The following is a 19782-nucleotide window of genomic DNA, read 5'->3' as shown; positions in this document are numbered from 1 at the left end:
TACCTTTCTGCACAGGCAGCCTCGCCTACTCCAAGTGCAAAACCAGCGCATCATGCAAGCCCGTATTTCTTGACCTGTAGCATGCATTGAAGTCTACCAGGACCTGTCAAGGAATCTACTCCGAAGCCAACCTGTTGGCTTTTACTCGTCTACATTCAGCTTCCGAGATGCGGATGACTTTATTTGATGGCTCGAAACTCTCGGACACATGCAACACCCCGCAATAACACACGTGGAATTGCAATATAAGCTCGAGACATACGAATCGTACGCACATATGACTCGTCGAATTATTGGGGAGATACGGAATTACGATGTTCAAATGCATAGTCTTATCCTCCTGCCATACCTGCCTGGTATTTCGAACATCAATTTGTCTTTAGAGGTCATCGAGCAGGGTGATGGGGTCCGACCGGGCAAGAGAATGGTGGAACGTGATGCGTGCGTTCAGAGAAGGATATATACTGCTAGGAATCAGGTGAAGGCGTTGGTAGGAGATGTGGAATTGTCAGCACAGGGACTTATTCTGGGAATCCTAGCTGCATTGTACATGAAATAAGGTTCGTAACTCTCACTATAGAGAGTGAGAGGCCGGCTCAAGCGGTGTAATGGCGGCGCTATCGGCAAACGGGAGCAAGCTTCACTTCCATCAAACGGAAGCACTTCTTCTTGGGAACGGAGGATCATGGTGGAAACACAACTGGTGGAACTCCATCAAACGTGGTGGTGGTGACTTAAGAGAGACGCAATGAATAGATCAAACTCAGTGCTCCAATGAGGAGAACTCGAGGGTGGCAGGCTGACTGCGCGCTTGCCGTCGCAGTCAGAAGAAGCAGCTTGCAAGCAAGATTATGGGTTTGATAGTAAGCATTTCAATGTTATACACAGCCCATCATCGGCTTCAATAAACTTCCTCGATTTGTACAAGCTTGCGCTACGCCACCTCAAACGCAGTCATATCCCCTGTCGGCAAGTCCGGACATCCAACACTCACCCTCGCTGCATCAATCATCACCTCCACAAGCTCTTCTGGGTACTCCCTCTTCATTACAGATCGAGTGAACTCACTCAGAAGATTGAGATTTATGTCACCTTTCTGCTCTTCTGTCAAAGCCTTCGCGCCATCCCGAGTCAATTGCATTCGTTCCGCGCGCTGCTGCAACAGCATCAGGTAGATTTTGCCGATCTTGTCAGTGCGTACCCGATTACTGCGGCTGTGGAAGTACTGGGACCGAGAGGATGCTGACTCGCGACTTAAGTCGACCCAAGCCATCTGACGCTGCAAGATGTTGACGTCTTTGGTCGTAGGGAAGATATGGAAATTGTGTCGCAGAACGTGCAATGCGACGAGTGAACCTGGTAAGTCTTGCGTATATGAGAAGCAATGCAACATGAGCGCGGAAATCGCAGTGTAATTCCCGCCCACAAGTCCCATGCGGAATCGCTCAGCATCGTAGCGGCCGCGAACCAGTGCCCACCATTCCACCGTCTCTTTCAGGAGTTCTCGAGGTCTTGGCAACCCGGACTCGTGCCTTGTAGCGTGGTCGCCGAGGGCAAGTCGCAGCATCTTCCAGACAGAACGAATAGATGCACCGTCGGGGAAAACGCCCGTGATTGATCCGCCTTTAGCTGGGTTTGTGAGCTGACTGTAGATGGACCAGGCTTCTGCGTATGCACCTTGTCGAATTTTGTTGTCGACAAGGACGTTCATGATGGTCGCGTTGGGAGCAATCGACGTTTCTTTGAGCTGACGCGACAAATATTCGACGTGCTCCCACTGCAGGCTTTTGCCATGATGGTGCATGATGAGTGCGAAGGTGTCGACATCGGCGACCGGAAGTTTTCGCGCAGCTTGTAGACCTTCGGGCGTCGGAGCATTTTCGTGGCTGGTACCCTTTTGGCTTAAAAATGGCCTGGTATTCTTCCGGTGCGCCTTTCGGGCTTCATCAATCATGCGCCAACCAATGTTCTCAGCCTGGAGCACATTTGGAGACTCCTTTGTTCGTATGAAAGCTCTGAGAAGCATATTGAAATGAAACGTCTCTGGAGGGTAGCCTTGTCGATACATCATATCGAGGATCTGTGCAGCAGCCTCAGGAGCCTGTTGGACGACGGTGAATTTCATCCAATCTCCAAACACCTGCCCGTAGTAAGATTGTGGTAGTAGTTCGATGGCATGAAGAGCAATGCTAGTCATGCTAGACAAGTCTGTGGCTAGACGGTACAACATGTGAAGTCGCATCAGCACTTCCTCCACATCTTTCGCAAACCCCGTCTTTGCAAGAATACCGTTTGAGACCATGTCGCGAAAGACCTCCTTCGCGAATTCTATGTTTTTCGCTTCTAGGAAGCCTGTGAAGCACGCGTCGTAATCTCTCATCTTTAGGATTGTCGGAAGGGCCTTCATCCGTTCGTACATATCATGTGCAGCTTCGTGGTGTCTTGCTTCCGCAGAACTAGTATGTGCTCGAAACACAGTGAGCATAAGTGACTTATCTGGTTCAGGTAGCACCGCGAAGAGTTGTTCCATCAGTTGACCAGCTCGATCCGCATTGCCAGCTCGCGCATACATCTCGACCCCAACTTTCAAGTGTTCCGGCTCGCAGTGATAGGGTTGGTAACTTTCGATTTCCGCGCGATCTGCCTCCCATTTCTGAAGCGCTTGGACCTCCTTACCGTTCAGAAAGTGACATTCCAGATACTCAATCCTTTGAGCCTTAGTAGGTGCAATCCTCGAAGAACACAAATCAGTGTAGAGCTCCTCCAGATGCAGCGTTCGGTTCTGGTTGCTGTACAGTCTGATAGATTGCGACTCCCAAATTATGTCCCATTCTCCGAAAGTCAAGTTCGATAGTGAATCCGGGTCCTCGAGTTTTGTAAGAATATATGCCTTCCATATATGACGGCGCATGCCCACGAGGTCAATGTTGGGTGATGAAGCAAGCCGCAGTAAGTGTCTGAGCTTTTTGTATGAGGGACGCATCGCTTTCGGAGGGTTACCACCATCCTTGTTGTCTTCCGTACTCGACATATTATGTGCCTGGGCCTGGTTCATTTCGTGTAGATCGCTCCATATTGTATCCCTAGTTGGATCAGGCTCAATCGATGCTTGAGGCTGACGTGCGGGCGTATGCTGAGTCGGATCCCATGACTTGATAAAGGTGGGAACGCGTCGAGGAACGGTACGTAACGTGCGAGTTTGAAGAAATCGCGAAGAGTGGAGTAGGCATCGTGGTCGGCAAAGCGCAAGCATCAGCAAGCGTGATCAAGACTCGGGCTAAGGAAACGGCGGGAGTTGCTCATGCACTCCATTGGGATGTTGAGAGATGCTACAAAGCCATATGCGAGATGAAAATCTCTTGGTGTTCTGTGTCTTCTGTTGTGACTTAAACAGGCAGTCTCGAGTTAACTGAAAATGTCGGATTCAAAACGCGCGTTATCGATAAGAATGGATGACCTCATCCATCGTCAACTTCAATGCAACACCAAGATTAAATATAGAGAAGGCAACATCGTGCGGCAGCCATCTCTTCGCACCATGTGATCACCTCGAAAATTATACCACTCCTAGACACCACGGTCTCAATAGAGTGATTACTGTGCACCGCTCGGGTGCGTACCGTGGGATCTCCATGTAAAACCATCGCTGGGGGCTAACAACTGAACAGTATCGCACATACCGTCCATGCAATGAGCAAGCTGGCTTTAGATTGCCGAAAATTCTCTCGTATCTGCCAGACTCAAACGGACTTCCGGGGCTCAAGTCACGCAATCCAGACGCGTCACGCTTCAAATGGGCCTTCTACGCCTTCTCAAGAGATGACCGTGGCGGCGTGCTGGATTACAGATCCCTATATTAGCTGCTCGATCACGATGCTCACCGTGCAAGCTTCTAGGCTTACCAGCACTCTATGCGACTGCAATCTCTCCGTGTTGCGTGCTCGACTTACTGGATGAAGCAGTCCACATGCATGCACATTTCGAAACAATGAGCTCCGACTGGTAACGCAAGAAATTCTCTGCTGCGCCCGTGATGACCTGACTGGTTGTGCTCAACTCCAACTTGTATATTCGGGGATTTTCAAATTGCTTCGGCATTTAGCCGCAACCCTAAACGCGCTCAGTGCTCTTACGGCTACAAAACCTTGCCAGAAGGACCGCTTCGTTGGCTCGCTCTGGGGTGCAGTAAACAAGCTTTTCCCCGCCATGTATGCATCTGCCGGGGATGCAGGTCCGTACGTTCATACCCGTAGAATGGTCCGGAACTCGCCACGAGGTATCTGAGGTTGGGTCTGCATGCATTGTGTGATTTACCTGCCAGTATACGGCACGATATTACTGTTATCCCAGGCTGCACTGCTCGATTTCGGAAAGAGACAAAGGAACTTGCGCAGCCTTTCACTAATGATCGGAACATAGTACAAGCAGAGGAATTCAGCCTCGCAATGGGATACGGAACTCATGATACCTTGCTCTGATCGTTCTCACGTTATGACTGGGATCTGGCAATATTCTTCGATATTGCACAAGTCCAGCCTCGACCAATACTAACCAACACTGAACACTGGCAATTTCTGAACAATGAGCTTTGTCCATAACGCCAGGCAGCGGCAAAATTCGTGTCCACTCTGCACCTGCACAACATGACAAACAAGTCTCCAGGAGCATACCCATAAGTTTACAAAGGAGCCTGAATACATGCGCTACTGTAGGATACTTTACATAGTTCCTACATATGTTTTTGAATATCTACAGGCTACCTCTCGACGCCGGAGAAGGCGAATAGTAATTTTGCCGGCGCCTGGTGACAACAGTACGTAAAATGGCATACGAGCGGGCGCCTTCCATTGGCTATCGGTTTCCATGTGGCCAATATGGGATATGATTTAGATCTTGGTCAGATCGCGTCTTAAGGTATTGCCTTAGCACAGCATTTGTTCTTTCAATTCGTTTCAACTCCTCGTGTTGCCATCACACCATTTTCATTTGCACCGCAATGGCAAAATGTTACCTGCTCCTCTCTTTAGGTACGCCATTGCTGATAATCTGGGCCCTATTGATGTCACAAACGTTATCACAGAATGTGGCATCATTCATACGAGGACAAAAGTTCCAAATTATTCTTCTTGGAGTGCCGGACATGTCCAAAATGCCTCTTGCGCCTACCGACGCCCCTGTCTGGGACATCGACCTTTTCGATAACCCGGCGTCAACAATGGCAACACTGAAGGCTTCAGGAAAGATTGTCGTCTGCTACTTTAGTGCCGGTACCGCGGAAGACTGGAGAGACGACTACAGGGACTTTGCAGCCGCAGACTTGGGCAAGGTCCTGCCTGAATGGCCGAACGAGAAATGGATACGTACAGGGTCGCAATCGATCCGCAATATCATGGCCAAGCGTATCAAGCTGGCAGCGGACAAAGGTTGCGATGCCATCGATCCAGATAACACAGGTGCGCATTCAACCATTCGCATCTTACGATGCTCTTCTCACTATAAATGCTGCTGACTGTCAGACAGATGGCTATGTACGCGCCCCCACCACGCTGACCGGGATGCTGAATATGTTGCACAAATCGAAGATATTACAATCAACTAGCTGACAAAGTCTAGCAAAACGACAATGGCCTGAAGCTCACCAGCTCGGACGCAATCAACTACATGCTCTGGATGCAAGCTGAAGCCAAAAAATACAACATGAAGATCGGCCTAAAAAACAGCCTGGACATCGTCAGCAGCCTTGCTTCGACAGTAGACTTTGCAGTCAACGAGCAATGTGCAGCTCTTGGAGAGTGTAGAGCATACGAACAGTTCCTCGCGCTGAACAAACCGGTCTTTCACATCGAATACCCCACACCTCTAAACGCACAGGCGGCAAAGGGCGTCTCATGCACAAGTGTCGGCGTGAATGGCACCAGCACAATCTTGAAGAACTTGCAATTGGATGGCGATACGTATTACTGCGACGGCAGTTATGTTAACACGCCGACTCTTGGAGGCACCCGCCCACCGAGGCCTTCGAAACCACCAACGATGCCTATACCGAGCTCTTCTCGTCCTGCGACACCTCCCAGACCATCGACCACGATACGACCTTCTCTGCCGCCGCCGAACCGTCCCTCGTCAACGCAAAGACCGCCTACGAGTACACCGGGTGGTGGAAATGGTGGGTGTAGGAGTAAACATTGGGACCAGTGTGGTGGCAATGACTGGAAAGGCTGTACAGTTTGCGAAGTAAGTTTTCGCGCTCCTTGTTGATGATTGCCACTAATATGAAGGTTCAACGCAGTCGCCGTATACATGTAAGGGTGTATCAGCCCCATGGTACTATCAGTGTCTATAGTCTCACTAATCTTATTGCTGGTGAGGGGAAATCGCAAATGGCATTCAAATTCTAGCACACTTGAAACTCAAAATATCATATGTCTCGCCGGATATATCCGCATTCCCAGGATGCCTTTACTATTGTGATAGCACGTTCACTCCCGCTATGGGTGAGGTGGTTATAGAAGGCCTGCACTCTTCTACAACACCTTTGTTCCTTAATTTTTTCCTCTTTCATTTTCGCAAAAGTGACAGCGCAACTACGATGGCTCCGAGCAAACGCGAAGCAAATGGCGCAACAAAGCCATTAACGACAGTTCGCATCATGACAAAGATCAGCAAGTCTACGACCGTTGGGATGGTTACTTTGCTCTAGGTTTCCCGGCCTGACAAAAGTCGTCATTGCAAATAAGGCGGAAGATGACATCATGTTCTAAAACGGTGGACGAATGCCGAAGAACTTGTCGTTATAGCCCTGGCACGATTTCATCACGTTGAGTGTGCAGACCACTGAGGGCGATGACACAGAGATTGTTTTCCAGAGCTAGGCGGTTGCAGGATTGCTACAGCGATACGGACTTGCTATCTGCACAACGACTCGGCAGCGGGCACACTCGTCCAGAGGCTCCTCTGGCGGACTCCCGCTATTCCCAGTTGGATAAGACTATGTACGCCGGCGCACCATAACGTCTACAACCGAATTACATGTGAGCCAGCTCAAACCATGCGCCCAAGGACCCAGAAGGTTTTTACCTCGAGATAAGAATGCCTTGAATGGTTGCGAGGGACTTGGACAGGCGAAATCAGAAGAGGAAGCCACTTCTTGAGTATCGCTCGATCCAAACGCAGAGACGCTGCGCCACCTGAATAGAGTGCGATGCAAACTTGCTGCAACCCAACTGTTAAGGTGTGGACGTTGCGGGGGCATTGACGGCCTGCGGCATAATGCCAACTTTGTCACAGGTATGTATTGTGTGGTAGCAGTCAGTTAGTGGGAAGCAAACATATCTCAAAAGCTGCGCGAAAGTGCAGAAGTGGTTGATGATCTAGGTCAGATGATTCAAATCCTTGTGTCGAGAGTTAAGAATTTGGTTGAGAGATCATCGAGTGTGAGGTTGAGTGGCAGATGTCAGGGGGGTAGAACAGTACTTATGCGCCAGAGGTGATGAGCTTGGGCCCTGTGCCGCACTTGCGCAAGGCGCGGTGAAAGTAAAGGGGCTTGTAGTGACATGAGTTTCGACAGAACATGAAAGAAATGCAGTGACCTTGACGAAGCTTCCATGGTTTAGATCAAATACGAGCTGGGCAGCTACACGAGGTAGTCGTCACGATATGGCCATATCCACAACTCCACGCGGAGTTCTTCGAGCCTACAAGTCAACAGCGGTGTGAAATCGTAACTTCGTGTATTGCTTTTCGATAAACCTTGTGTATGCCCAACACCTAATGCAATAACTGCTCAAAACCTCATCTTAATCGTACACGCAGCATCTTGTCCTTCCTCACAACCCCAAAGGATTACTCGCCGTCCCCTTTCCTCTCGTCGAACTCACAGCCGTACTGGCACCTCCACCTCCTCCACCCGTCGACAAGCCTAAAGGATTCCCCTTTGTTGGTGCTCGGCTACCTGCCGCACCTGTCATGTCTTTGAGCGAATTTCCGTATTCGCGAACCATGTCGCCCCATGAACGGGATGTATTTGCGATGCTGGTAGGTATGTTAGAATGCATCGGTACAGGAGAGACAAGAGAACACTTACGACACTCCAGCCCCCTTTCCAGCACCCGCAACGCCATTGCCAGCCGCCGTCACAACAGCACCAGCAGCTTTCCCCACACCCGCCGCTGCAGCAGATGTTGTGCTCGATATAGCTGCACCAGCACCATTTGTAGCTTTAGTAAGCCATGATTGTTGGGATGGTGGAGTGGGAATGTGTTGTTGTTTCTTAGCTGCTGCAGGCAGGTTCTTCTTCTGTGCAGTCACTGCTGCTGGGATGGGTTTCTTCTTCTGCGCGGTGACTGTAGCTGGAATGGGTTTTTTGGTTGTGACGGTTGAAGTGATGGGCTTCTTTGCTGTAGTGGAGGCGATGGGGGCTTTGCGGACGGGTGTTGGTGTGGATTTCTTGGAGACGGTGCCTGGGACGGCTTTCTTGGTGCCGATGGGTTGGGCGACCATCTTGACGGGTATGTGGTTGATATTCTAGATGAGTCTGATATAGTGATGAACTATGGGACCGAGCGGGAGATTTGGAGTGTGGTAGTGGACCAGGTGAGTTAGGGTACCAGAAGATGGTGTTTGTGAACAGTGACTATATGCATCATCATGGCTACCACCATGTCTTCATAACAAGAAAGTTGGCCAGGCGGGCGATGATGGCGCTAATGATGTCAGGCACAACGTTCAACGGTGGAGGGCGGGGCGCGCCAGTCTCGATTGCACTGGCGCTGCCGCTTTGGCTTGGCGTGATCGGCAACTTGTGCAACGACGAACATCGAGACCCTTGTTTCGCATATGAAGACGCCAAAGTTTCTCCGCCGGACGGCATCGCAATGACATCTGTTCCCTTCTCCTCATGATCCTTTTGTAATGATAGTGTCTTTTTACTTGTTGCTTTCCTCCTTGTAAGATAACGGACGTTTGTAGTGTGATAGTCGAGGCTCGTGAATGTTGGCAAACGCTCACCCTCACCGCACGCGACCCCTCGCCATGAGCTTTCACCTGGTGCAGCGCACGCAGTGAACTCAGCTAGACCTGTGAGTATGCCGTTTCCTCTTCTCACCACCGTGTGTCGCCCTTGACAACACTCGTCCGCGACTCAACTACGCGCGCAATCATGCTCGAGAACGAGGCCATCCTCAAGCTCAAGCGGTCGAACAGCGATGTCGACCACCTGATCCCCCTGGGCGACTACACCCCGCCGAACTCGCCAGAGCCAGAGACGACGGCGGTGCCTGTCACCAGAACGTCGCGATCCTTCTCATGGACCAAGCTGACAGATACAATTATCAAAGGCAAGAAGGGCCCGTCCTCGAAATCATCCCACGGCTCTGGATCTGCACGACCGAGCATCTCTAGCCCCATTCTAGACCCCACGAACCCGCTGTGTCCTCCTACGCCGGTATATTCGCCTAAAGACGTCTCGGAGCCGACCTCGTCATCGTCATCGCGCCTTCCTACTGCGAACTCGAGCCCCGGCTTGCGCCCATCAGATCCCGAGGCCACCCCAAAGAGTCACCGACGCTCGTGGTCTGATCCCACCAACGACTACCCACTCTTCTCCGATAACAGTCCCTGTCCTCCTGCCCGCGCATCTCCACCAATACCCAGAATACCAAGCTTTACCAGTAGCCTTGGTGGCCTCGATAGTCCGCTCTGGTGCATCGCTGAGTCGGACAGCGAGCAAGACGGCCAGGCTGACGCCCTACGTATTGCCAATCTTGAAGAGTGGCTCACGAGCACAAGCAAAAGCATGGAGCCCGCACGCCTGAGCTTCGAGCCATCGCGGCTACAGCCGCCTACGGGAGGTACCAAGCTGCGCGCAGTGGCAGAGGCCAAGCAGATGGAAGAGCTGGTAGCGGAACGTGCTAAGCGTGCTGGAGACAAGGAACCACCGCCATATGAATTCTTCGAGTTGATTGGCAAGGGTGCTTATGGGCGTGTCTACAAAGGAAGAAGCAGGGTGCATGGTGGTCTTGTTGCGATCAAGATCATCGACATCGATAACCAGGATTACCAGGAGATGACGACCGAGAACTTGGCACAGACCATCAAGGAGATTGACATTCTGCAGCAGCTACGGGACAGCAAAGCGCGGCCATACGTCAATATCATAGAAGAGGCGCGGACAGTGCACAATGAGTTGTGGATTGTCAGCGAGTATGCCAGTGGTGGTAGTGTCAACACCCTGATGAAGCCAACACATGCCATCAAGGACCCTGGACCAGGCCTGCCGGAGAAGTTCATCATTCCGATTGCGCGCGAACTTGCTTTGGGTCTGAAATATGTCCACGAAGCTGGCGTCTTGCATCGAGATCTGAAGACGAACAATGTACTCATTCTGGAAGACGGTCGAGTGCAATTGTGTGATTTTGGTGTTTCGGGTACGCTCGAACCGCAAAAGTCGAAGCGATCGACCATTGTTGGAACACCAGCATGGATGGCTCCGGAGCTCCAACAAGAGTGGGTCAAAGATGCCGATCCGCGCAACCCACTCCAGCCAAAGGAGATTCATTACGGCAACGAAATTGATATTTGGGCGTATGGGTGCACGATTCACGAGATGGCCAGTGGATTCCCACCGCATTACAAGATTGCCCAGTTAGAGCTACCAAATGCTGGCGCTCCTGAACTGGAAGGCGATCGTTTCTCGCAGGATCTCAAAGATTTTCTTGCCTTCATCTTCCAACCAGATCCGACGCAGCGACCAACTCCAGATCAAATTCTCGAACACCCATACATTGCGGGGTCGACTAAGCTGTATCCGACCTTTACACTGGTCAAGCTTGTTGAGGAGTACTATAGGTGGGAGCAATCAGGTGGTGCACGTGCATCGCTGTTCAATCCATATGGCGCTCAAGCGCCCGATCCTCTTTCTTCGTCTGAGGATGACGATGACGACGACGACTGGTCCTTCAGCACAACCGAAGAGTTCGAGCAAGAGCATGCACCACAATTTGCAGATCCTTTTGCTGCATCTGGACAATTTGCAGGCATCAATCTTCCTCCCATTGAAGACATGGGTCGTTTCGAGCAACTCCAGGCTCGATTCAAAGAGGAGTCGATTGTGAGAGGCCAGAAACGACTGAACAAGCTGTTTGATGTGAACACGACCCCGTATCGATATAGCATGGTCGACGGAGAGGAAGTCACGAATGGCCGACCACCCTCAGATCTCGTGCTCCGTGACTTCAACCCTGGCGCACCCAACCGCGAAACAGTCATTGACCTGGACTTCTCCATGCCCATGCCAGATGAGCCCGGTATCGATTTGGGCGAAGTCCCCACGATTCGAGCAGGTCGCATGAAGAGCATCTTGCGTGAGATGGCGGAAGAGGAGGCGCGTGATGCTCTTATCCAAGAAGAAGAGCTCACAAAGCGTGCTACGAGGGACTGGAAGTATCCTGGTTCGGAGGGAGGGTCAGAAAAACGTGATACCATGGCATGGTCGTTCCCGTCCCAACAAGCAAACCGCAAGACGATGGAGTGGTCTTTTGCTGCCGAACAGCCACCTCCACAGCCGAAGCGAGAGACTATGGAGTGGACGTTTGCCGCCGCTCAGCCTCCGAAGCCGAACAGACGCACAGTGGAGTGGACGTTCGATGCCGCAATGGCTGAAGGAAATTACGATGCTTCCCGGAACCGAAAGTCAACGAGACGCGAAACCAGAGAGTGGAAGTTCCCCAAGATCGAGGAGGACAGTCGCAAGACTCAAGACTTCTCATTCCCCATGCGAAGTCCCACGGGTAGCCAAGCTGCCTCTTCACCCACTCTAGAGCCCGGCTTCCGGCCCAGTCTTCGACAAGCTGCGACTATGCCCGCCAATGCGGAATCAGATGATTTTCCGCGTGTCTCCGATTCACCAGATTCCCCGCTGCGTACCTCAATGATCGATCTTGACATGGCCATGGTCGACACTTACAGACCCTCCACGTCCGGCTCTGATGCAATTAATACTGCTAACAATGTCAATGATAATCCCTTCAACCTTGAAGATCAAGTCCAACTCTCGCAGAATAATCGGCGCACGAGCTACCACTTCCAGAGCAAGTCGGAACCAAACCAGACGGTACCAGGGCTCTTGACGCCACAGCAACAAGATGCCAATGGCCAGATGGGACAGATGCACGCGAGAGGTGTTAGTTCTGCCAGCCAAGTCCGAAAAGAGTTCCCACCCCAAAGCGTCTCTTCTGCACCACAACATCGTCCCGGGCAGAGGTCTCAAGCCTCGCTCTGGGATGGGTGGTCCCACAGCCACGCATACAACCTTGGCTCAGACGATCAATCGCCGCCCATGAGTGTCACAACCGACACTTCCCTCGAAGAAGACGACGTCGACGACCTATGGGATGTTTTCGAACGTCGTCATCTGCAGAAATCTCGTCAAGCTGGCCGCCGCACAGACAGCCAGTTTTCTGGGCTCAGCGTCGGCGGCGAAGATGATACCGAATACCCATACTCGTCCGATTCCGACTATCCTCTCAATCCCTCGGAGTTCCGCAAGAGCAGAGTCAGTGCCGGCCCGAATGGTCGGCCGTTACTCGACTTCCCTGTCCCACGCGGCGTCGACCCGGAACTGCTGTGTAACGGCGGTGAAGGGCTGGCCGAGTTGTTGCTCAAGAGTAGTGTGGAGCTGAGGGATGGAACGAGGGCGGGCAGGGATTTACTGCGGGCGATGAGGTTGAGCGAGGTCGTTGAGGAAGCAGATAATGCGGATGCAGGCGCTGGGGCAGGAGAGACGGAGACAGTCAGGATGGTGGGGAGGAATGGGAGCGGAGCTGGAATATGAGAGGCGAATGGGCAAATGCATTTGAAACTTGTAGGGATATCTGGGACTATTGACGGCAATATTAATGGATCGATATCAAGGCAGCATATCGAATCTCGAATCTCGAATGCGAATGCAAATGCAATCAAGTACATTGTATCAACTTTTTATTGTGCCATGTTTGTATAGATGCTCAAGAAATCGTCTAGCTAGCCATGTCATGTTATCCCACCAGTGTCGTTAGTCAAAATCATATACCCGCCCGCAAATATTTCAGATCCGCTGTTCCATCTCGTTCCCAAAGAGATTGTGCCAGCTATATGCCCGTAACCCATAGCGCCAGTTGCTATGCCGTAAATTCACAACGCCGGAGATTCCACAAAATGTCGTGGAGAAAGGTAGGTAGATCAAACACTCGTCTCGGTACTTCCGTCATCCACATCCTCATTCACCACCTCATCCGGCTCCTGTATATCAGAGTCTAAATCCGTGTCGCTTTCATCATCATCGTCATCATCATCATCATCATCATCATCATCATCTTCCTCCTCTTCATCGTCATCCTCTTTGTCCATGCTCATCCCCGGCACAGGTTTCCACGTAACGTAATCCTGCTCGAGCCACCTCTTACTCCTTGGCAAGACATACGGGTCGAACGGGAAATACGCATCGAGCAAGAACGTTTCCTCGCCCTTTTTCGTACTAAGCGCCGTTTCTCTGCCGCCCAGACCGTGGAGATATCCACTTGCCAGACTGCGCGCGAGGCGCACGCGCTTATTCGTTTCGATGAGCGGGTAAACGTACAGGAAGCGGAGATGGTGGGCGACACGCGCGAATTGCGCTACGATAGTCGGCGCACAGATTTTCAAGGGGTTGAGTTTGGAGAAGATGTTGCGGCGGATGGTGTCTTGGGTGCTGTTGTACCATGTGAAATCGCCTTCGTGGTAGATGATGTCTTCGTCCGTTGGGGTTGTCATGTCGGGTGTGACAATAAGGTCGCGCCAGCGGAAACAGAAGAGGTAGAGCAGGGCTTGTGCGATGGCGTAGTATGTGCCGTAGCGGCGGAGGTCGGGGCCTTTGCATGAGGATTCGTGCATGGCGCGCTGGATCTCGAGGTGGTGGCAGAGAAGGTCAAAGACGGCGCGGACGGTGTCGGGTCGGACGTGGGCGCCGCGGGCGATGAAGGAGCCGAGGTACGCGGCGGCGGTGACGCGGAGAATGTGTGGGCGGTTTTGGTCGAAGGCGAGATGCGAACATGCGCCGGCGAATTGCTCGGTGCGGTCGGCGGAGGTTTGGCTGAAGTGGAAGAGGAGGAACTGCGTGTGTCGGGAGCGGTAGGTGGGGAGAATAGTGCTTGCAAATTGGGAGAGCAGACTCTCAAAAAGCTCGTCAGCTTCAAATCGGTCTGCGGCGAAAACGTTGTCGTAGTGGGTGAAGAGAAGGTCCATGATGGTGTCAAGTTTGCTGACTGCCTGTCGCAGGTCCTTCAGACGCTGTTCTTCTGGGTCTAAGCTCTCTTCACTTGAGACTGACTCGTTGTCGCTGTCATCGTCCTCTGCCTCGTTGATGGCATCTCCGACTAAGCGCTCTTCAATGTCGTCTTCTAACTCTTCCATGTCCACTTGTATCTGCACATCGATCTTGACCAGCTTGTCCGTAACAAGCGAAAACACTTCGCCCTTGAGCTCTGGACAATATTCGGCAATCCTCAGAATGTTCCGAATGTATTGCACATGTGTCTTAGCATCGTCGTCTGGGTAGGGAAAGTTTGAGGCGAGAGATGGTGCCAGGAATGAGCTGGCCATGGGGTTGTGGCGCAGGATTGATCGGAGGCAATCGTGTATCCGCGATTCCAGCCGTACGCGTTCGATGGGCGGATCGTCTCGCTGCCGTGAATTGACGGAAGGCATCTTGAGAAACATGCCGTTGAGCGATTGTAAGACTGTTGACATGAAGCCTGACTGTATTGAGAGAAGGGAGTGTAGGAAGGCGCGGTATGAGCGCACGAAGCTCTCATGGCGGGCTACCCAGCTACAGTCGATAATAGCGTGTACCAGTCCCTTGCAAGTGAAGTCGAGCAGGTGGACGTGGTTGGTCAGGGCGATGATGTATTTCTGGAGGAGTGCGGTAGAAGTTGAACCGGACGTCCTTGGATCTTCTCTGAACAGTGCCTTGATCACATCGTATGCCGCCTTCTCGCCTGCCGCGTGCTTCTCCATCGCACGTCTCACCTCCTCGTGCACCAGTTCCAAGCTCTTCTCATCCTCGTCTCTGAGTATCCGTACATCTACTTCGGGATTGAATGCGACCCGCCGGCGTTTGAGCTCGCTCATGTTGTTGTTTTCGGCGTCGGACGAGGCGTCGGGGTTCTTGCGCTTTAGGCTGCCGCGGTTGCTTGCGGCGAGAGAAACCATGTTGACGGGAGTGAATTGTCGTGATTGTTACATCTGGCCCGTGGAGAAGAATGTCTTTGGCGAGGGCGGGTTCTGTAGGGCTCGAGAAAATGACGGTGCGCAGAGGTGAGCGGGGGTATGGTTCGGTTTGCACGCGACAGTGAGATTTAGCAGGTCTTGGCGCCGAACTTTTCAGTGGAGCTCACCTTCACCCAACAACGGTTAGCTTGGCGAGTTCCCAAGAATGATGTATAACCATGATGGTCGTCACATGATCTCAAGGTTCTTCTGAAAGGTTTAGGTATGTTATCTGGACATGCCCGGTCGCAAATGTCAATTCAGCGTGGTCCGTGGCAACTTGTGCAACCGTCGGTTAATTGATAGACATGTTCATCAAGTAGCTTCGTTGCATGGCGGACAAGAACACAGCAGAGCCTTTGCAGTGACACATGGCTGAATACCTTGCTGAACTGCCGTTTTCAATCAGAATTGAAGACTTGATTGATTCGAGTATCTACGAGACCACCGTTCACATAGTTCCTTAGATGAGTCGTACACTCTATCGCCGCTGGTTGGAACGTACACTCTGCTTCTGCTTAGTCTCTTCCACAGGCGATTGTCATGCCGCAATCTGCGGACAAATCTGGGTCATTTCTGCTAGTGAGACTATGCTCAATCTCTGCGGCCTCGCACTGCTTGTCTCTAATAGCAGGCTATCTTCTTCTTCTTATGCATGATGCCATAGAATAGTCGCGAGTCTGAGTGATCAATTTGAACTTGCTCACATCTCACCGCATTGTGCAATGACAACGTCCTGCGCCGGCTTGCCTTCAGGATTGGCCACTGTCCTAGTGTTCTCGATCTTGGTGACCACGTCCATGCCTTCGATGACATTGCCGAAGACGACGTGTTTACCATTCAGGTGAGGTGTGCCGCTCTTGCAAGTGATGATGAAGAATTGACAGCCGTTAGTGTTGGGCCTACTGGATTATCAGTGTATGCTAATGGCATGACTTCATTCGAGTACACACCCGCTATTCTGTTGATTGTCAGCAAATTTGAATAGGTTGGATATCATGGTGAAGAGGTACTTACTGCCATTGACAGAAGACCTGGCTTGTCGTGCTTCAGCGTGAAGTTCTCGTCCGCAAACTTATCGACGCCGTATATGGTTCTTGAGCCGGTGCCGTTTCCATTGATGAAGTCGCCTCCCTGGATCATGAAACCTTTGATCTGGTGGTATCAGTGTGTGCTCTGAGTCAGGTTTCAACACAAGTAACTCACGACCCGATGGAACTTGCAGCCCTTGTAGCCCTGCGGCTGGCCCCGACTGTTCTTGGTCTCGCCAGTGCAGAACTGTCGAAAGTTCTCAGCAGTCTTGGGTACTACGTTCTTGTACAGCTCGATCTTGATTCTGCCTAACTTCTCCCCTGCATGCTTATGTCAGTCATCTATTTGGCATAGCGGCAGTGTCGACCACGTGATCAAGCTAATAAGAGCACATGTGCACGATGCGGGGAGGAAGGGTTTCCCGCGCCACGTGTAGACCAGCCATACCTCCTAAAGTAACGTCAAAGAAGACTATTGGGTTCTCCTCCGTAGCCTCGGCCATGACTGCGGCTGTGCAGAATCTTGCAGCAGCTGGGGTCGCAGATTTCTTGCAAGAGCAGATGACGTTGGTGTTGACGTTGCGCAATTCACAAGGGAATCCTCTATCAGGGTCTCCCGGAGCACACAGAAGCCGATGAGGTGGAGTGCAGCGAGGATCTCACTTAGGTGTGGGAGACGAGTGGTTGCATGTGCAGAATAACCTCGCAGCAAAATGCTTAGCGCTGGGGTAGGATCCACTCGGCCGCAGGGGTGTCGGCATCGCGTTCGCAGACAGCTGAATCTAGGAATGCCAGACTGTGTTCCGTGTGCACGCGACACGCATCCCGCGCAAGGCGTGGGCTATGGTTGTGGAATGTCTGCGAAGCGATGCTGGATTCTTGGTATTTGCGCGTGAAGCAATATGGGTGGGTGCCCCTGCGATATTGGTCCTGCATGTGGTGGGCCGCGCATCGAGGCGGTTTTGGTGGGTGCCGTGAAACCCCTGAATCTGTGAAGGTGCAGAGGCATCACCATTCGCAGCGGATGCGTCGTCATGTGCTGCGCTGAGTACCTGCTCTCCACGATGATACTGCATTGTGCACATGTTCACGGAGCGAGCTGTGAAACGATCAAAGTTGGTCGTAGGCGTGGTTCCGGCATAGCGGGAATTGTCATGGTTAGCGGACCCCAGCCCGGCGGTTGACGTTGGCTCCTCCCAGACTGCGCGGCCTTCATCCTGCCCGGGCGCACCTTCCCTTCCCATATCGACCTCCCGCGCCCGCATCCACTGCAAGCATTCACTGCACAGCCTCCTTCCCTGCGACACTCAGTAGGTACGCGGTGCTCTCGATCGCATGGCCAACGAGGCAATTGTCTGCATTCACCGCTAGCTATTGTAGCCACTGGTATTCACAACCACCGTTCTCGGCCTGTCATTGTGCCGGCTGTCCCCTGGTCGCCACGCTCGCAGTCGTTGCCGTCACCACCACTTCGACAAGCTGCTTAGCCACTTGCTCGGGCGAACGACTCTACTCCCTATTTCGCCTCGACGTACGCTACTCGTGGCCATCGTTGCGGTTTCACATCATTGCCAGACACTGTCGCACCCGTCACGGCCTGGTCCTGAAGCCAGCAGTGTACCTGAACGGCTCACCTCCCGCAAACGGCTGCGTCTCTCCCCCAACCCACCGACATATGGAACTGTAGAGCTTCTCCAACGCCACCATGTCGACTGCATCTGAGCCCCCTTCCGCGTCCAGCCCATCCTCCTCACCAAGCTCTGGATCAAATGGCAACAACAGCGGACCTACAAGCTCGCCGCTGCTATTTTTTGTAGCCCTGGGCTTTGGTGTCGTCTTCACAAATCTCTGGTACGGCAACTTGGTCGCTCGCGACCCCCGATAACTGCTTTTGCTAACACCCTCTGCAGGATCATTGTTGGTGTAAAATACTGCTTCAGATATAACCGCCGTCGCGCAGCACAAGCCGCTGCCGCAGATGGCGAGCCCATCGACCTCACCCAGATGCCGCGACCGCACAGGAGGAGGCGAGAGAAGAAGCTGATGACCATGGACGAGGTCAATGAGCGCTTTCCTCTGTCCAAGTACAAGCAATGGAAGTCGACTCGGGAGACGGAAGGTCTGCCAGCCAGTGGAGGCATTGCAACTGCACCTGCGAGTCGAGCAGCCAGTATGAAGGACGTCGAAGGTGTCATCTCAGCCAAGGACGAAGGCGCATCGAGCCCGACGCGCGACACTGCGCTCTCCATGGCCCGCGAGGACGTAACGGCTGCCAACTCTTCATCGCAACCACTGCCGCCCTCGCCAAGAATGAGCGAGGACGACAAGGATTTGGAGAAGAGACCAGTGGGTCACAATCCCGCTACCAGGACGAGCGAGACAATCGAGGTTGGCAAGAATTCACCACAGGTGAATGTGCGCAAGGACGACGAATCCGATGACGACGACGACGACCCGATCCGCACCGCTGCCGCCCCGGAGATGCTTGCTGAGCCCGGTGACACCTGTGCTATTTGCTTAGACACATTGGAGGACGACGATGAGGTGCGAGGATTGACTTGCGGCCACGCCTTCCACGCCAGCTGCGTTGATCCATGGTTGACCAGTCGACGTGCCTGCTGCCCGCTGTGCAAAGCAGACTACTACGTACCCAAGCCGCGACCAGAGGGGGAAGTTGAGCAGACCCAGAACGGTCGTGTCCGCGTTGGTCTACGGTCACCCACATCGCCACAACCTGTGTGGACCACTACCCGTGGCAACCCCTTCTCGCGCTCGCGAGTCGTCATATTGTCCAACCCTGCCGGACCACAATCCCAATCTGTCGATCGATTCGGCCGTCTAGGCCGTCCTACCCGAGAGCAACGCGCTCCAAGTGCCAATGCCAATGCGCAGCTTGAACAAGGTCTCATGTCACGCATTCGTGCGGCTCGCGCACCCCGCCCAGCTTTGGGAAGCTGGTTTGGTCGTAACCGAAATGCTGCTCCCTCGGACGCTACCCCTGCGCCACAGCCCACTCCTGGCCAGCTTGAAGCCGGCAACCGATAGTCCTTAGTATCGGTAGTCCTTCGTGTCATTGCTCATAGCTTGCACACGACCTTCCACGCCCGTTCATGAACTTGATTACCCCCTGTTTTCCGCGAGTACATCATTTACTCCGGCGTTAGCACCTCTCTACTGGGTGCATATCCATCGAAGCGTGGAGCAGTATCATCATACCCTTTCATGGTTGTGGTAGTGCAACTTGCGAATTTTAGGATAGATATATTGGTGAGATCGGTCTGCGGACATTTCACCACCGCGACGGCACTGTATATGAGACATAGTTTCGGATAGGATAACAATACCACTTTCATGTACCTCTTTGAATCTTTCATGCTCGAAGTGTTGGTGCGCCTGCCTTGGTGCTCCTGGCATGTGTGTAAGAAGTGGCGTCTGCCCCACCTGCCGAGCAATCACCTTCCGATCGAGTACT

The 19782-nt window shown here is 52.6% G+C and overlaps 11 protein-coding genes across 11 annotated transcripts; 5 read left to right on the top strand and 6 right to left on the bottom strand.

Moving 5' to 3' along the window:
- Nucleotides 1–901: 901 nt before the first annotated feature.
- Nucleotides 902–2380, bottom strand: SNOG_04344 (hypothetical protein; the record flags this gene model as incomplete). The annotated part of the gene is made up of 2 exons (XM_001794711.1): nt 902–934; nt 995–2380. 2 exons carry the CDS (start codon nt 2378–2380, stop codon nt 902–904), a joined length of 1419 nt encoding a protein of 472 aa, XP_001794763.1.
- A 1529-nt stretch (nt 2381–3909) lies between these two features.
- SNOG_04343 (hypothetical protein) lies at nt 3910–4098 on the bottom strand (the record flags this gene model as incomplete). Its single annotated transcript, XM_001794710.1, is given in 2 exon segments — nt 3910–3949; nt 3968–4098. 2 exon segments carry the CDS (start codon nt 4096–4098, stop codon nt 3910–3912), a joined length of 171 nt encoding a protein of 56 aa, XP_001794762.1.
- Nucleotides 4099–4206: 108 nt separating this feature from the next.
- Nucleotides 4207–4478, top strand: SNOG_04342 (hypothetical protein; the record flags this gene model as incomplete). The annotated part of the gene is made up of 2 exons (XM_001794709.1): nt 4207–4231; nt 4351–4478. The coding sequence occupies 2 exons, from the start codon at nt 4207–4209 to the stop codon at nt 4476–4478; spliced, it is 153 nt and encodes a 50-aa protein (XP_001794761.1).
- Nucleotides 4479–5149: 671 nt separating this feature from the next.
- On the top strand, nt 5150–6176 carry SNOG_04341 (hypothetical protein; the record flags this gene model as incomplete). Its single annotated transcript, XM_001794708.1, has 3 exons — nt 5150–5455; nt 5614–5954; nt 5999–6176. The coding sequence occupies 3 exons, from the start codon at nt 5150–5152 to the stop codon at nt 6174–6176; spliced, it is 825 nt and encodes a 274-aa protein (XP_001794760.1).
- Nucleotides 6177–6589: 413 nt separating this feature from the next.
- Nucleotides 6590–6872, top strand: SNOG_04340 (hypothetical protein; the record flags this gene model as incomplete). Its single annotated transcript, XM_001794707.1, has 2 exons — nt 6590–6685; nt 6798–6872. The coding sequence occupies 2 exons, from the start codon at nt 6590–6592 to the stop codon at nt 6870–6872; spliced, it is 171 nt and encodes a 56-aa protein (XP_001794759.1).
- A 1207-nt stretch (nt 6873–8079) lies between these two features.
- Nucleotides 8080–8499, bottom strand: SNOG_04339 (hypothetical protein; the record flags this gene model as incomplete). The annotated part of the gene is made up of 1 exon (XM_001794706.1): nt 8080–8499. One exon carries the CDS (start codon nt 8497–8499, stop codon nt 8080–8082), a length of 420 nt encoding a protein of 139 aa, XP_001794758.1.
- A 658-nt stretch (nt 8500–9157) lies between these two features.
- On the top strand, nt 9158–12829 carry SNOG_04338 (hypothetical protein; the record flags this gene model as incomplete). The annotated part of the gene is made up of 1 exon (XM_001794705.1): nt 9158–12829. One exon carries the CDS (start codon nt 9158–9160, stop codon nt 12827–12829), a length of 3672 nt encoding a protein of 1223 aa, XP_001794757.1.
- A 386-nt stretch (nt 12830–13215) lies between these two features.
- SNOG_04337 (hypothetical protein) lies at nt 13216–15222 on the bottom strand (the record flags this gene model as incomplete). The annotated part of the gene is made up of 1 exon (XM_001794704.1): nt 13216–15222. One exon carries the CDS (start codon nt 15220–15222, stop codon nt 13216–13218), a length of 2007 nt encoding a protein of 668 aa, XP_001794756.1.
- A 464-nt stretch (nt 15223–15686) lies between these two features.
- Nucleotides 15687–16813, bottom strand: SNOG_04336 (hypothetical protein; the record flags this gene model as incomplete). Its single annotated transcript, XM_001794703.1, has 4 exons — nt 15687–16138; nt 16297–16434; nt 16486–16631; nt 16759–16813. 4 exons carry the CDS (start codon nt 16811–16813, stop codon nt 15983–15985), a joined length of 495 nt encoding a protein of 164 aa, XP_001794755.1. The 3' UTR covers nt 15687–15982.
- Nucleotides 16814–17027: 214 nt separating this feature from the next.
- On the bottom strand, nt 17028–17860 carry SNOG_04335 (hypothetical protein; the record flags this gene model as incomplete). Its single annotated transcript, XM_001794702.1, has 3 exons — nt 17028–17299; nt 17323–17578; nt 17846–17860. 3 exons carry the CDS (start codon nt 17858–17860, stop codon nt 17028–17030), a joined length of 543 nt encoding a protein of 180 aa, XP_001794754.1.
- Nucleotides 17861–18015: 155 nt separating this feature from the next.
- Nucleotides 18016–19676, top strand: SNOG_04334 (hypothetical protein; the record flags this gene model as incomplete). The annotated part of the gene is made up of 2 exons (XM_001794701.1): nt 18016–18161; nt 18221–19676. The coding sequence occupies 2 exons, from the start codon at nt 18016–18018 to the stop codon at nt 19353–19355; spliced, it is 1281 nt and encodes a 426-aa protein (XP_001794753.1). The 3' UTR covers nt 19356–19676.
- Nucleotides 19677–19782: the final 106 nt, after the last annotated feature.

The sequence above is a fragment of the Parastagonospora nodorum genome, assembly GCF_000146915.1.
Source record: "Parastagonospora nodorum SN15 chromosome Unknown scaffold_6, whole genome shotgun sequence".
NCBI lineage: Eukaryota > Fungi > Ascomycota > Dothideomycetes > Pleosporales > Phaeosphaeriaceae > Parastagonospora > Parastagonospora nodorum.
Note: the sequence above shows the minus strand (reverse complement) of the source record. Positions and strands in the feature narration are given on the sequence as shown.